At 38.8% G+C, this 17137-nt stretch overlaps 1 protein-coding gene across 1 annotated transcript in view; it reads right to left on the reverse strand.

Moving 5' to 3' along the window:
- RYR2 (ryanodine receptor 2) overlaps positions 1-17137 on the reverse strand; it is a 736030-nt gene that overhangs the window by 165702 nt on the left and 553191 nt on the right. Inside the window, exons 48-54 of the mRNA XM_064594590.1 lie at positions 16058-16178; positions 11501-11670; positions 10135-10355; positions 8748-8838; positions 6621-6761; positions 4186-4349; positions 1888-1966 (exon numbers count right to left, since the gene is read on the reverse strand). Of these exons, the coding sequence (XP_064450660.1) occupies positions 1888-1966; positions 4186-4349; positions 6621-6761; positions 8748-8838; positions 10135-10355; positions 11501-11670; positions 16058-16178 (987 nt within the window). The remainder of the gene's footprint in view (positions 1-1887; positions 1967-4185; positions 4350-6620; positions 6762-8747; positions 8839-10134; positions 10356-11500; positions 11671-16057; positions 16179-17137) is intronic.

Here is a 17137-nt window from a genome sequence, read left to right on the forward strand (position 1 = left end):
AAAAATCATCAAAATTATTTATATGGATTAGTTTTTGAGAGTGTAGGTATGCATGTGTTTAAGTGTATTTGGTAAAATAAATCTAAAATAAACCAAGACATTAAGGTTTGAATTCCACCCAGCATAAGTCAATATAAAGATTTCCATCCTAACCAGTATTATTTTTGAGTAATCACTGAGAGCAATTCTTCTCATACAAAGATTAAACACACCCAGTTTTCCTTAAACAGACCCAGGTCTGTGATTCTGTCATAAGCACTTCCCCCAGGAGCAGACTACGGGGTGCATGGCCTCCATCATATTGATTCTGCCACATCTTGGGACTCTCCACCTGAGATGCTCTTTTTTTTTTTTTTAATGTTTTTTTGAAATGCTCATTTTAAACAGGAAAACTGAATTATTCTGCTTTATATGGAAGCTTCTCTGAATAATGCTACCTGTTTTGTCTGCTCCAGTATTCAGTGATCTCTCAACACGTTTGTTCCACATTATTTTGCCCACATACATATTCTGTATCCATCACCATTTCCCAACTCCTCTCATATCTGCCTATGGAATCTGAGTAACTGGACTGGAATTGCTCAGGACAGCTTACCCGGACATTTCCTCTCCATCACCACCACCAGCTCAGTACCCAACAGAGTCTTTACATAAAACAGAACTTAAAACAGAACTTAACTCATACTGACTCACCTCATAAGTAAACGAGTGAACAAAGTGAAGGAGCCACATATTTATCAAACCAAAAAGAGGGTTTCTTAGGAGAAGGAGACGGATTGGTTAAGGCAAGAACTGAAATTGAATAGAAAGTCTAGCAGGATGATACGGAGCTGCTGTACAAATACAAACACCTCAGAACCTGTGATCTTTGACCTTCACTCCTCCAACAGAGCATGCTTATCTTAGATTCCTGCATCCTCAGCTCAATTTCTCTGACAAACCTTCACAGTCATCATCTCTCAAATTTAACCAGGCTCAACATAGCGTCACTACTCAGCCACAAGCTTTCTTTTAGAGAATTTCATGGTAGGTAGGACATGTGTTACTTATCTCATTTGCTTACACTATTTTTTTTTTGACAACACAGACATGTCATCTTGCCATGTGATTTATCCTTAGTGACCTGCAGATCTACTTAGTAGTAAGACACACAACAGAGGAGTAGAAGATGTAAACAATCAGTCAATTCGAATCAATAATTTTCAAGGTTTTATCTAATATAAAATTATATATAAAGTCAAAGTTTCTTTAAAAGAGTTCTGATGCAGAGTCACCTTTTCAGATAATAGTTTCTATGGTTTCACTAATGGCTGAACTTTAGATGAGTCGGAATATATTTCTCCATAAATCCATCCATTTGCCATGATTATTACTTGTACTTATGATTTTTACTTTGTACTCCCATAAACACTATGTGTATAGAAACTATATTTATGACTTAATTAATAGAATTTTTATTCCTAAAACTGTGCTTCTAAGAACAAATACTTTTTTTAAAGATTTATTTACTTATTTGAATGGGGGAAGGGGCAGAGGGAGAGAATTCTCAAGCAGACTCCCCACTGAGCACAGAGACAGACGTGGGGCTTGATCTCACAACCCTGAGATCCTGACCTGAGCTGAAACCAAAAGTCTGTTGCTCAACTAACTGAGCCACCCAGGCACCCCTTTATGAACAAATATCCTTATTCATATGTATATTACACATGTGTTAATGGCAGAACTAACTAAGTACTGTATCAGCAAATCATACTTAAATGTTCTTTCCTAATCTAGATACAGCTTTCACTTTAAAGTAGAAAACTGTCATGGTCAGAAATATCTGAGCAGTGACTCGTCATTAGGCACACTCAGTACTGAGTTAGAATGTGATACTCCGACTTTTACCTTGTCCATTGACCATTTGTCATGAGAATGTTCCGCATATTTGTTAATGAAGTATTCCAACTTCTCAGGAATTGTAATACTATGAGAAAAATAAAGAAAAAAAACTTGATTTTTATAGGATTTACAGGAAATCATACCAATAATTTACTCACAGCTTATGACTGCATAAATCCCACTCGATGCACAACTGTTAAAAAATTATCTTAACAAGGTATTATTTTTCCATAGTGTAGGAACAGAGTAAAACTCAAGCTGTAATGTTCTGTCTGCTTATCTTATATTAATCCATATATTATTATGGCTCCACATAAGTTATATATGTTAAAAATTATATATAAGTAAAAATAATTAAATTATAATCAAGGATAAGGACAATAGATTATACCAAAAAAAAATTAAAACCTGAATCAAGATACAGTTAGACTCAATGAGCTTAAAGACATACTTCTCTTCTATATTCATTCTTTGAAGTTATTCTCCCTTTTTGACTTGTCTCGTCTACAACAACTATAAGTGGGTAAAAGATGGCTGAAATCTCGTTACATTTTTTAAATGTACTAAAATTTTAAATTGTCCTACAACTAGTAATGTGTTAATGATTTTAAATTTCATGGTCTACATATAACATTCTAACTGTTGTTAATATGGATTATGGTGAAAAATAACCTACTCATGCTCTGTGATCTTAATAACACTTATTTTTGATTCCTCTCATATTTAATTAATATATGATCTCTTAAACAGATGTTGAGTGCATGCAAGTGATAACCCAGTCTAATGGTAAATATGGGACTTGGGAATATTAGATATATTGATGAATGGACAATTAAATATACAAACACATATATATATAATTCCATTCATTCACACACATAACTTATCACAATTAACATTGAGAACTGAGCTCTAAATAAAACCTAGCATAATGAGATGGTTTACTGTTCTTTTTCAACAATGTTATCAGTCAGTGATTGAACTACAGGACACAGACATACTTAAGAAATGATATATAAAAATCACAAAGATATAGAAATGATTGATATCACTAAGTAAACCTAACCTGGTAAGAATTCCCCGAAGGGGCAAGCCTTGGTAAATGACTACACATGCCCAACAGTTGTTTTTTAATTAGATTTAATTAATCAACACCAAGACCATGACATGTTCTGATATTATTTTAAAATCCTGGATTATATTGTATGTTAGCAAACCACACACTTACCCATGTAGGAACTGAGCATGTGATATTCTGATTTACTTACATTGGAAGAGATACAAAGGATCAATCACATAAGCCAAATACTGGGGGGTAGAGTCTTTTCTCACAGGACTGTCATCAAATACCAAACATGCAAATGTAAGGCATTATCCAACTAATGGCATACCACTTGGGTTGAAATTTTGATCTGTTATGGAAGCTAAACCAGCCGGGGGCCGCCCAGAAGCCTAAAAGTTGAACTCCCAAGCAAATTCAGACGCTGTGGACGGCAGCTACCAAGTGACTACCTTGCTAACCACTGATCTTGCGGAGTCACCATGGAATCGATAAGATAATGTAGCATGAAGAGTCAGCTCTCCTCCCCAATGGGAAACCATGGTCCTACTCAAAGACAGTAACAACAAAAATGCTGAGACTCCCAAACACTGGAAGTACTGAGACACCCCACTTGCAAAATGATTTACGCAACTAAGTACGAGTAAGAAGTTTCATAATGTTAAGTAACATTTTATCTGTGGCTAAGGTTGTCACACTGCATTCTAACTATCCGCTCAATTTTCCACCAATATTCTCATTTGATATTCCCTGGAATCTCATGCTTTGCTTTATGATGCTGAACATCGGCTACTACCCTTAGGCTTCACTGAGATGTAGTGATGGTGGAGTGACTTCCCACAGCTCAGAGGACCAGCTTTGCCCTGCGTGCTGGTATCACCCCCAGTCAAAGACGATAGACAGAGGTTGGCTGCAATTATTAATAAACATTTAGGGTACATTTTCAACTAAAAAATAGCTAATATGCTTTCTTGATTCTCGTTATTGTAGATACTACCATGTGGTTATGTACAGAGAATCTGGGTTATGTTGAGTATCCTAGAAGGTACATCTTGTCTACTTCTGATATTTGTATAATCATTATTGTTACTACCATCATTTCGTCAAGTAAAGGGACCCCTATCAAAAGGATACCAATTCAAAGGGGGCATGGATTACAGAAAGTTCACTTTAGTACCTTATTCAATTTCAGACTTCACACATCATTTACAATAAAAATCTGCTGCAATAGAAAGAGTCCATACTTTGAGGTATCAACAGGTTGTGGGTTAAAGTTCCCTTCAGAATCCATTGATGACTGTTTTTCCATCATACTGACATAATTTGACTCCATGTAGTCTGGAGGCAAAGCTCCCGCAACTGCACTCAGGCAAGGCAGAGCCAGTTTGAAAAGTTCTTGTTCGTATTTCTGGGAAGAAATGGAGGACAGAAGAAAACACCAAAACACAAAAAACCTGTATGTTACTATTGAGCAAAAGTTGTCAAAATGGTTGCTGTGGCTGGCAAGATGTTTTAAGAGAAAATCAGAATGACCCTAGGCTAACTCAACTCCCTCACAGATTCTTTCTCTAGCAAATGGAACATTAACGTTTCACAGCTGAAATCCCACCCAACAGGAGAGAGGCTGAAGTCAGACTTACTGCAGTTGCCACTTAAGAAAATCTTTGCCTCTTCAAGAGTTTTTCTCCAAAATTTTATGAAATAAACCTGAGTATTCTAAATGTATAACATGTCTTTACACACAATTTCAATCAATGGCGTAATTACAGAATGTTACTACACCATATAATAAAGACTATACTTGAAACACACATAAAGGGACATTCCAGAGAGTAAGAAATTTTGACAGATCTAAACTAAGAATTCTACACTAAGAAAGAAATTCTACAGGGAATATGCACAATCAAAATTTCTGGGAAGTGTTATTTGTATATTGATTACATAAGTGACTAAATTTGTATTTTTAGATTTTTTTAAAAAATTAAAAAATAGTATTTAAAAATTATCTCACTTTAAGTGTTCAGTTTTATTTATTTATTTTTTTATTTTTATTTTTTTAAAGATTTTATTTATTTATTTGAGACAGAGAGAATGAGACAGAGAGAGCAGGAGAGGGGGGAGGGTCAGAGGAAGAAGCAGACTCCCCGCCGAGCAGGGAGCCCGATGCGGGACTCGATCCCGGGACTCCAGGATCATGACCTGAGCCGAAGGCAGTCGCTTAACCAATTGAGCCACCCAGGTGCCCTCCTCCATAGTTTTTAAGATCATTTGAAGAGTGTCAAGAAGTCCCCAGGCCAAAAAGTTTGCAAGCCACTGGTCTAGGCTATTACGGAGCTAGTAAGTTCTAAATGACCTATTCTTCCTTTGAGGAATTTCTTCATAACTAGTCTGTGTCACAGAACCCAGGAATTAAGTGCACCAAACACAGAAACAGAAGGCACATTTGACTTTTTCCATTTGTGAGATTTATTTTTTTTTTTAAAGATTTTATTTATTTGAGAGAGAGGATGAGAGGAGAGAGAGAGCACATGAGAGGGGGGAGGGTCAGAGGGAGAAGCAGACTCCCTGCCGAGCAGGGAGCCCGATGCGGGACTCGATCCAGGGACCCCAGGATCATGACCTGAGCCGAAGGCAGTCGCCTAACCGACTGAGCCACCCAGGTGCCCCCCTTTTGCTTCATTCTTTTTTTTTTTTTTAAAGATTTTATTTATTTATTTATTTGAGAGAGAGAGAGAGCATGAGAGGGGGGAGGGTCAGGAGGGTCAGAGGGAGAAGCAGACTCCCTGCCGAGCAGGGAGCCCGATGCGGGACTCGATCCCGGGACTCCAGGATCATGACCTGAGCCGAAGGCAGTCGCCTAACCAACTGAGCCACCCAGGCGCCCAAGTGTTCAGTTTTAAATTAATGCTGTAAATCCTTCTAAAACTGCCTTTTACGTATTATTTTAAAAGGACCCTCAGTTTACCCAAGGCAATTCAGTGACAAAAAGCATCAAGATGTAGCTTCCAACTGTAATCTCGAGTGAACTTCACTCTATTACACAGCAAACTTCTCGATATCCTGCTCCAGTTGTTTAATAATGTCTATCCGGGAATTCAAACTGATTTTGATTAATAATTTAAGCAGAAGCATACAAAGCAGGCTATTCTGATTTTCCCTGAAGAACTATCCCCACCCCCAGCCTTGTGAAAATATATGAACTATTCTTTATAAATATACCAACTATTACAGAATATTGCATATAGAAAGCAACACGGAGTGGAGTGACTTAAATCTCCATAGCAGCAAAGTGGGAAAAGCCAGTAAGGCCACTGGAATATTACAATTTTATGAGACTGCATATTTTTATATTTGATTATATTTCTTCATGGTTTTTAAGATCCGGATGACTAGGGAGGGTTTGAATCCGGTAAGTCCTAATGCATCAGAAACTCAACCACGTGCATAATTTCCTGAGATGCTTAGCCATTTTAAGTTCTGAAGGTGTTACGATCACAAGGAACATGTTACCATAATGATTATTAAAATTAAATATAAGTTGCATTCTCAATATTTGTTGGACATTGAAAAAAGGAAAAAGAACTACCTTAGTCTTAATAAGTAAAGGTAATATTCCACTAGGAATATTTACAGCTTTTAAATTATTGCATCACACAAAGTCCATAAAATCTTAAATCACCTTTTGAGATAGGGCGTCAAAAATGCCCCAAAACAACTTTCTTGATAAATGAAGCTCTTCTTCGGAGGCAGCTCCAAAGTTCCCCCACCCTCCGGGCAGACAGTAATATTTCCAGCATCTTTCATAATGATTTGTCAGCAGCTATGTGAGAAAACAATTATAAAAGCAATGTGTGAAAGATACCATATTTTATATTTTCCCCTTTCTTCCCATTTGACATTCAAATGCCATGTAATAAGGTCAACTGAAACAGAACTGCTCTATCCCATATGAATTCTTCTGGAGAACACTATTTACCTTTTATACCATGCCTCTTTATAATATAACACTGAGCACAGTATAAGGACCCCATGCCCAATTTAACACATAAGTGCGCCTTGAACAGCATTCTTTATGAGGTTGGTTATTGATGTATCCCTGAGTCCTGTATTAGTTGCTATCATTTACTCAGTTTTATGAATCGCGATCCTCTGGATATGCACATCTGCACTTAATGAAAGGACTAATGTCAGGGTGGTCCAGAGGCACAAGGAAGTATATCTAGGATACAGCACCTGAAATGTACATTCTAAGGGAAATCTACCTCTGAATATTTTTGCTTCCTTTTTGCCAATCCTTAATCACCACACTTTAGGCTTTGCTTCAGAACTTAACATCTCTAAGTAAACTTCCCAAACTACTCTATTTCAGTAATTTCTTTACCTATCTTTCTTTGGTGGTTATGGATGCTAAATTTCTTATCTTGCCAAGTGTCTGTGTTCATCTTCAGTTTTCCTCTGTGTACATTTTGTTTGTTTAGGACTAAACTAAGTTTAAAGACAAGGATAGAATCTTCTAATTCTTCTTTAGTTCTTTAGTAATTCATTTTTGATCTTTAACAAATATTCACAACTACTTGCTGAATTAATAAAATTACCGTTATGAATCAACTATAAATTTTTGGACTCTCTTTTCTGTAACTAAGGAGGGAAATAGATCAAAAAGGATTGATGTTATTAAAACAAACTACATCTCTTACTAGAGAAATACACACACACAATTTAGAAATCTCAAATGATGAAATATTAAGATCTAATGTGTTTGGATTAACTTGGAAATATCTACAACCTAAAAGAGTTTATCACATAAAGTAATACCATCTCTTTTTTCAGGTAACTTCCAGCTCATTTGTATGAAGAAAATTTTGTATGGGAAGAGCTCTTCTAGAGGATAAAAACTGTAAAAATGGGATTTTCAGCAAGAATATAATTTACTTTGCATCATTCATTAATCTAAATTTATTAAACCAAAATGAATTTTCAGGGAGAAAGACTGTATTTGCTAAGTATCTAGGGAAGCTTAGAGTAACAGCAGCTCAAAAAACTGACTCATTTATATCTCAGACTTCTTTTTTCCAGCACTGTTACTGGGTGGCCATGAGGAAAAATGAGGTTTACCAGATGACAGTACACAGAGGCTACCCATAAAACAGTCCATTACATGCCTATGACTTCCATGCACAGACCATGCTATTAGATGTATTAGGACACACCGAATATTCTAATCCTAAAACTGGATTGCAATATTAGATGATAGAAAAATATTCTCAAGTCAGTAAGACAGTATGAGACCCATTCATTCATGAATGGAATAATGAAGCTGAACAGAGAAAATGTCAGTGATTCTTCCATACTCGGTGACAAACTGTAACTGCAGAGACAGGTTATCTTTGAACCCTAAGACATAACATTTGGAAACTGCCATGTGATTACCGACTTAGAAAATGGGTGTTTTTGAAAGCCTACTCTTTATCCCCGAAGGTTGCTAATATTTCAGGCCACACCTACTACATGTTTTCTACCCTGAAGAATACCTTGGCTCATGTTTTCTTTGTTGCCCATTTTTCCCATTGATTTCCATTGCCATTCACCTAAGATTGATTTAATCTTAGAACTCCTATGATCTTTTAGGACTTACTGTATTGTGATGTACACATCTCTCAAATTTATATGCCCACTTCCAAGAATTGGGAGAAATTTTCCAGCATTGAAAATCAAGCCTGGTGTTTCTAAGAGCTGTACATACTGTAAGAGGAGAAAAGTCAGAGGACCCAGTAATCATGTAACTACAGACATTTCCTCTACTTACCTTAAGAGGCATCTTTGCATGTTCATTTAATAATGGCACATCAAATACTAATCTTCGGAGTAAGTGCTGCATCATAGAAGGTCTCAACTGGCTGGTGGGACAAAGTTCATTTTAATAATGAAGGGCAATGTCTCTAATCTAAGGAAATAATTCATGAGACTAAATTCTAGCCAAGAACCTGTACCTACACCTCTCTTCAGATGGGGTTAATGAGGTGCCCCCAATTAGCCCACCACTACACAACTGTATAAAAGGCTACATTTCCAACTCCTCTCTATCCCCTAGATCTGAAGCCCACTCCTTTTTTGCTACCGATGTTCCTCTTCTCCCTTCACTTCCCAACCACCCACCACCATAGACCCTACTGTTTCCTGAGCCCCTTGGCTCCAGCAATTACAGTAAGTGCTTCTTCCCTCACTCCACTAGCCAGGAAGGGTCTTCTGTGACTCAATTAGAAGCAAACACAAGAGGGAGTGCTGAAACAGGAGGGAGGGGGAAAAGGCTGAGGCAGAAATCTGGCCAGAGGAGGACGGGAAAGAAAACTCACACACATCTATTGTGTCAGGTCATCCTGAACGCATCACCTCGTTTAAGAAGTAGATAAACTCTGTGAGATAGTGACTTTGGTCTCATTTTACAGAATGTTAGCGTCAGGGGAGTTAGAGACATAACCCTCTCATTTTTCATCTCCTTCAGTCCCATCTGGCTTCTAAACCCACGTAGTTGGCTGTGAGCGAAAACATTTCTTCACCAGTGCACCGCTAGACCACACGCCTTCGCCTGCTCTTGCAATCAGAAGGAAGCCATCACCCCACCCAGGGATGTGAGAAACTGTCACATTAGCTGTCAGAACCCCAACAGGAGAAGGTATGTTCTGGCTTTCAGGGTAAGACCTATAGGAACACTTCTATCTATAGGAAGTGGTTTTCCAGCATGAAGGACATAGCCTTCATGATGGCCACAATAAGGCTTTAATATTATACTGTATCATCTTTTAACTTTAATAAGTCTCTTTTTTCCTTTCTCTTCTGGAAGAGGAGTTAAAATCATCGCACATAGTCAAAAGGGGAGAATCTTCTAATGTTACACAAAAGTGACCAGGGACTCCTCGCACACAGTTCCCCTGCCCACCAATATCCAGAAAACTGGTCCAGCACTCTATCCAATGGCCAAATACCCTAGAGAGTCCTGGAATAAGACTCCTGAACTTGACCAGGAGCAAGGGTGCTCTGATTCCAACCTCGGGTACAGGGGACTACCTAAAATGAATTCCGTTTTTCGGTACGGAAATTTCTTCCAAAATTCCTAACCATCTGTCAAGGGCCCTATCGTAAATTCTCTCTCTCAAAGAAGCAGCAGCTTGATACGGAGTTAGTTCCCCACTTACCCACAAATAGAGAGTAAACAAACTTCTATGGAATCCCGCTGAGCTTTGGTAAGAGAGCAGCCCTTAGAGAGTCTGTACACAGTGTGAAGTAAGGAGTCAATGAGAGAAGCGTGGTGCTCTGTGCCCGCAAAAAGAGGGGCACATCTCGTTAACAAAGGCAGCACGGCTGTGCAAAGGTACCGATTGAGGGCCAAGGCCATGTCTGTAGCACTCAGAGCAGCCTAGAAAGGAATTGTGAGAGTAGAAAGTCATTTGCATTTGGCAGTAGACAACTCTCAAAGGGATGAATGTGTGGACATGGGATTTCATTCTCTAGAAAATGACAAGTACATGAACAATGGAGATGGACTTCTCGGGTGTGTTTTAAATATGGCTCGTATGATTTTTTACCACTGGAAACAATCAACTTCCAATTGCTCATAAACAGATAAAAATGAAGTGGTATCTATCGTCCTAGCTCCCTCCTCAAGAAGCCCAAGAGGCTCACATTCTATAATAAGATATCAAGGGGAGGATGGATGTGTGATGAAGACACTAATGATATTTAGGAATGTGAGTTATTTATATTTATATTTTAGCTCATGTCCAGCAGAATCAATAGCCAAAGGCTGATTGTCTTATTATGGTATCAGCTCTCCTGTTTAGGTTCAGAATTTCATGCGAACACACCCAACAAAGGAAAAAGAAATTTCAGTTTATTTTTATGATTCTCCTCTCCTGACTTTCCTGAAAGAGCTATTGTCAACTGAAGATCTGATTTCCTCTGGAATCAAAAAGATCCATTTAATTGAGAATAAAAGGAGGTATTATTATAACTACTGAAATAACATTTAGAGCTTCAGCTTATCCTACAATACTCCGAACAGTAGAATATTTACACCAGTAATGACAGATTCTTGATGCGGGCCACTGGACGTACAGGAGAGATTTCAGCCTTATGTGTGCTTTAAAAAAAAAAGACACCAGGATGACAGTGTAATTGGCCCAACTCAACAATGTCCATTAAACATTCTTAATACTGTAATTGCTTTCACTGAGAAGCATAATTCTTTAGGCCAGTCTGGAGGTTAGAAGGAGCCACTGTGACTTCCCAAACTAGGGTTATATACACTTATTGTCTTCCATAGTACCCGATCAGAATTCTTATCATACTCCTGAGGTGGTAAGTTTTCTCCACTATTCAGTGATTTCCTTAGGACATAGTCTGTTTTATTTTCTGTTTACCCACTGCCTCCCTAAAAATGTAATAGGTACTCAATAAACATTTAGTGACAGTGAATAAGTGAATGAATATATCTATGGAGAATATCACAAGCCAGCGAATGAAGAGTCAAAAGTTGAGGATGTCAACTGTTCAAACCATTACCGTGTCTAAAGAAGCTGCAGCCCGGAGATCTGGCAGAAAGCCAACCTCGAGAAGGTGGAGGAGGAAATCTTGAAACTCAATCCCATAGACCCTGTCAAGGAACAAAACCATGGCTGCCTTGTGATCTGGGCAAAACCCCGCAGACATGTCAGGCTCCACCACATTCCCATCTAAAAGAGAGAAGGTGACATGTCGTTGTTAATGGATAGATTGCAAATGGATAGATTGCTTCTCTCCAGCCTCCTCAAGTTTTAAGTTACCAGTTGAATGGATTTTTGTCCTTCTACTACCCACAAGCAAGTGCTGGGTATTGGCTGAGGAATTATGCCAGTGCAATTTAAATTCAAGGTCATTCAAAATGTGATCTGGGAATCTATTAATCGCGTGTATGATCGAAGACATAGTATTCGGCTAGATAATGAGAAGGAAACAAAAAGGCACCCAAAATCTACATTGTAAAACTAGCAATAAATGCCATAAAAAGTTAAACCGTGACATTTTCCCTGTTTTCAAAAATGAGAGCCTCTTTTAAACACTAATAAAACTCACATATCCCTATGTGATAATCATGGTTCATTTACATATTTATGGCTTAGACAATTGCAAAATGATGAAACAACTCTATGAATTGGTTTGACTTTCAAAGGAAATATGTTTCCTTAAACATAATAGCGTTTAACAATATTTAAAACATATTTGAGAGTCATATTATTTTCCTCTATTAATAGTCAATATTTGATGCCTACATAGATGAGTGAATCTCTTACTAGAATTCCATAGACTCACAGGCTGGGAACCACTGATGTGAGGAATTTGGAGATTATGTACCAATTGAAAATATTGGCAGATTTCGTTCCTGTTTGACCATGTGATAATTATGCCAAATAACATTGCTACTAATGACACACTGTAAAATTCTACAGATAATATCACAGAATCTTTAATATTGATGCAGGACCCAGGGAAAGAGGGTACATGACCACAATCATCCTGAAAAAATAAAGTCACAACTTTTTTGTTTTCCTTCATAATTAAGGAATGGGTTTCTTATCTGAATCGTGAAAATAAACAAGAAACAATATTTTAAGGGTAATTATATTAAAGGCTAATATGAAATAGCTTCCATTCCTTATTAAATTATAATACTCAATATACCTACTACTTTTCTTCCTATAATTAAAATAATGGGAATAATAGCTCTTGTTTGTGTTGTTATCAGGCACTCTGCTAGGAATGTTACAGACACGATCTCGTACAGTTTTCAAAAGCTCACTGTAAGGTTGGTATTCTTAGCTACGTTTAACAGATGACAACCGACCTTCAGGGAAGTTAAGTAACATTCCCAGGGTTGTATACCTAGTAATTGGCAAAGTTAGATTTAAACCAAGGAAAATAGGATTTAAAACCCAACCAAAGCTGATTTAGTCCTTAACGTTAAATCAGTGTGCTATATTTTTCATCAAAAATCTGTATGAAATTCCAGTTTAATTCTCCTAAAAATCACATTATTAGGGAATTTAAGTTTAAAAGATTCTATGATTTTAATATGCAGTTGTGCCGAAGGAAGCGGTAAGCCACCCATTGATCCTAAAATAAGATTTCTGTTTTAAACACTCATTCACACACACATCTCTTTTCAGGCATGTTACAGCTCCATATACCTGGGACTCAAGACTCATCGATTTGCTACAGCTACTGTTTTATCTTCACTGTCTCCTCAACACACTGGAGACTATAAAGTTGAAGAACTGCCTCCTGTCAGACTTCTGGCTCTTGAACTGGAAGGAGGAGGACCAGGTGCACTGGCCTTTCCCTGTAGTACCTGCAAAAATATTCATCTGCCTACAATTAGGGCCTCGGACAGTCTGTCCAAACCTGCCAGGGCCAAGCGCTGCAGGAACAGAACATCGGCTTTTGAAACTGTGTGCTTGCCCTCAGGTTTCTGAACCACTCCTGCTTGCATTATTATTCTGGGGCACACTGTAGTTCTAAAATAGGTAGGATAAAAGATTTTGAGAAAGGTCTCAGCTACCACTAAGGGAGGAAGAGGTAAACTTCACATACTAAATATAGAACATACAACAACAATTATCAGTGATAATCGGTAATGTTTAAAGAACCAGCTGATGTGTCCCTAGAACATATTAAAAAACAACAACAACAACAAAAAACTACCGATTGAAGTTTTAAAGTTGATTTAAATGCATGTCGTGGCAAAATAAAAACATGCAATTTTCTGTCTGTACTTTCCATAAAAGGAAAGTGGTAAAAGAAATATGTAGAAATTTAACAATAACCAATGGATTGGGTTTTAAAAGTTCACCTTCATCATGACTTTGATAGTTCACCCACCGACACAAAATCCTTTAAATCCTAAACTAGACAATGCAGTGCATATTTACAAAGAAGAACATCACAAAATAATATGATTATAGCACAACTAAGTGGAAGAAGAAAGAGACCAACTTGAAAAATATTAAAGGCTGGTAAAGGCAGGTAAGTGGAGCAAAATTAGGAGACATACAGAGACTTTGGGGAAATTCTGAATGGGTTATCTGCTTCTCTTATCGCCCATGCTCTTGGTTCTTCATTATTCCTAAGTTTACCTCAAAATGTAAAGCTTCTCTATTCCCTAATCTGTGTATCACTGGTATTCTTCTTATCTTTTTCCTGACTGTGTCAATTTTATGGCTCAGAATGTAGGGAAAAGAAAAGACATCTTATTTAAGTAAATGAACACGAAACAAGAAGATCTTGTATGTACACAAAAAAAGAAGAAATTGCCTCAAGTGGAGAAGCCAACAAGCCATGGGACAATTTTTCAGTTGCAGCTTTCCCTCCCATCAGAATGAATGTTCAACTCTTGTGGTTGCTTATGTCACCTGGAAGGAAGGTTTGGGTTTGTGAGCTGGGCGCATATGAAACGTTGCTTTCTCATAATCAGAAGGCTGGCAAGGAGGGGAAGCCGGCTTCAGTTACGCAGCGGTCCCTTCATTCCAGACTTCAGGTAATAACAGCTAATCCTCTCTGGGGCATAACTGATGCAAGAAAATGATCATAACATGCATGTTCTACCTAATCGCATGTTCTTCTAAAATTAGAAGTTTAGGGAAAAATGATATGTGCAACAATATCCAATAAACTACTGAGAAGTGAACACAGCTGAAGCTGGAAAATTAACACTAAAGTGTTAATTTGGAATCTAACTATCCCTTGGGTGTCTTCAATTACGCTCAAATCTTTGTTTCTGTGGGAGGCAGAGTGTGAACCACCACCAGGGGAATGGGCCTCAGGCCTATGCTATCTGCCATTTCTGCTGTAGCTTGGGGTGCTGCAAGGGAGCAGTGTGAGTGTCATTCGAGGCCCTCCAGGCACCCCCACAGCAGAGCATCTGCACGTCACTCACTGCTGTCTAAGCCCTCTGTCATCCCCAACCCAATCTGGGCTGCAGGGTGACGGGCCACTGTTCCTGGCATTTACATGGAGAGCATGTTATAACTTTATTCTCCATGCTTTTGAGTTAATATTAAAAATTAATCGGGGTGCCTGGGTGGCTCAGTCGGTTAAGCATCCATCAGACTCTTGGTTTCAGCTCAGGTCATGATCTCAGGGTCGTGAGATCGAGCCCCAGGTCAGATTTCAGGGTCAGTGAAGAGTCTGCTTGAGATTCTCTCTCTCCCTCTCCCTCTGCTCCTCTCCCCACTCACACTCTCCCCTCCTCTCTAAAATAAATAAGTAAAATAAAATCTTTAAAAGCAAACAAACAAAAAACTAATTGCAAGCAGTTGCTAAACCAAAATGACATAATGAAAAAGGACAATAAACATTTGGTGAAAATGGTAAAAAAATTTTTATTTTTAAAATTTTCTCCTTAGTCTTGAGAAGAGCGCTTCTTTCAACACACAGGGAATCTTTTAATCTCTAAGTCAAAAGCTGTAATTTTGGGGGGGGGAAGCATCATAAGAAAATGGTAATGAAAAATATCCAAAAGGGCAAATAAAAGGATTGCAGTCAAGAAAGAGAAGAATGAGGACCAAAAATAGTAGGAAAGAAATCAGGTAAGACAGGTGAAGTATGTATTTCCTCTTCTCGGGGAAACGGTCAGAAATGTCATGTAAAAAATGATTAAAATTTCAGTGAAAACAGCTATTTAAAAATAAGGAGAACAGAAAATACTTTATAAAAAAGCGGTATCTTTTTTCATTTAGATATAAATGTTTATAAACATGCGCAGACGAATACGGGAATAGAGCATTTCTTAACTCAATCAAAATAATGTACTTCATAGTTCTCTTCTTAAAGAAACTTAAGTCCTGTAACGACGCTGTAGGACACGGTAGGGTATGGGGGTGTGGAGGGGAGGAATGCAGATGCTGATATTATTATTTAAAACTCCTGTCCTGGGTGTTATACAAAAACAATGAATCATGGATAACTACATCAAAAGTAATTACTAACATAACATAATAAAATAAAATTTAAAACATAAAAAAATAAAAAATAAAACTCCTGTCCTCCAATGCCCCACTGAATTACAAAGAATGGAAGTTGGCTTACCTTTGGCTATCGTTGGCATCTGAAAAGCAATGCTGATTACTCCCACCAAATCTCCCAGCGGAATTAGGGATCTCAAAATGGACCGGATTCTGATGGCTTCCCCCTTACCAGCATGAATCAACTAGGGAAGAAAAATAAAGGAACATTAGAAACTCTTTGTGAGGTGAAAGATGGTGGAGGAGTAGGGGACCCTATTTCAACTGGTCCCCGGAATTGAGCTGGATATCTACCAGACCACTCTGAGCACCCACGAAACCAGCTTGAGATGTAAGAAGATCTGGATCTCTACAAACAGAATATCGCAGGTGGTTGGTTTCGAGGTACAAAGCGGGGAGCCGTGATTCCACGGGCAGATATCAGAAGATAAATGGCAGCAGGAGGGTGCCTGGCCGTGAGGATCCTACACTGCCGGTGAGCAATAGCCTGGCGTGCTCTGGAGGGGGCACAGATTCACAGAGCGGTAGTGGCAGGGAAAGGACTTTAGGGCAGCCCCCAGGGTGGAAACCCGGAGCGGCAGGGTCGTGCCTGCAAACTGCAGCCCCCAGGATGGAAACCAGAGCGGTTGGGTTGCAGGTGCACCAACTGGGAGCGGCTGGCAGTTTTAGAAGCACAAAGGGCAGAGACGTGCTCTGACCTGGAGGCAGGACTGGGAGCGCTGCGGAGGGGCGCACAACCCAGGACGCTGCAGTTTATAGCAGCACGGACAGAAATGGAGACAGTATGGCCTGCAGAGCTCAGTGAAGAACAGACTGCGATCTCTCTGCTCTGAGGCAGAGGGTTGGAAACGGTCTCTTTTGCTCTGACTCGTGGAAGAGACGTGGAAAGCCACCAGGGAAAGCTGTCGGAGAACAAAAGCCCCAAAAACTGATTCCCACAGAGCCCGTCCCAGCCACAAGGGCGCAGGGCAACTCCGCCCCAACAGGGTTGCCTGAGTAACAGTGCGGCAGGCCCCTCCTGCAGAAGACAGGCTGGGAAAAAAAGAGGCCAGCAACCCTAAGGTCCCAAGAAAACAGGTGCATCTTGCGTGGGTTCTGTTCAATAATTTGGACTCTATACACATTCCCTCAAACACCCATCAAC

This window comes from Mirounga angustirostris, unplaced genomic scaffold, assembly GCF_029215605.1.
Source record: "Mirounga angustirostris isolate CCGP_5_RB_7025 unplaced genomic scaffold, mMirAng1.0.hap1 SCAF_6, whole genome shotgun sequence".
NCBI lineage: Eukaryota > Metazoa > Chordata > Mammalia > Carnivora > Phocidae > Mirounga > Mirounga angustirostris.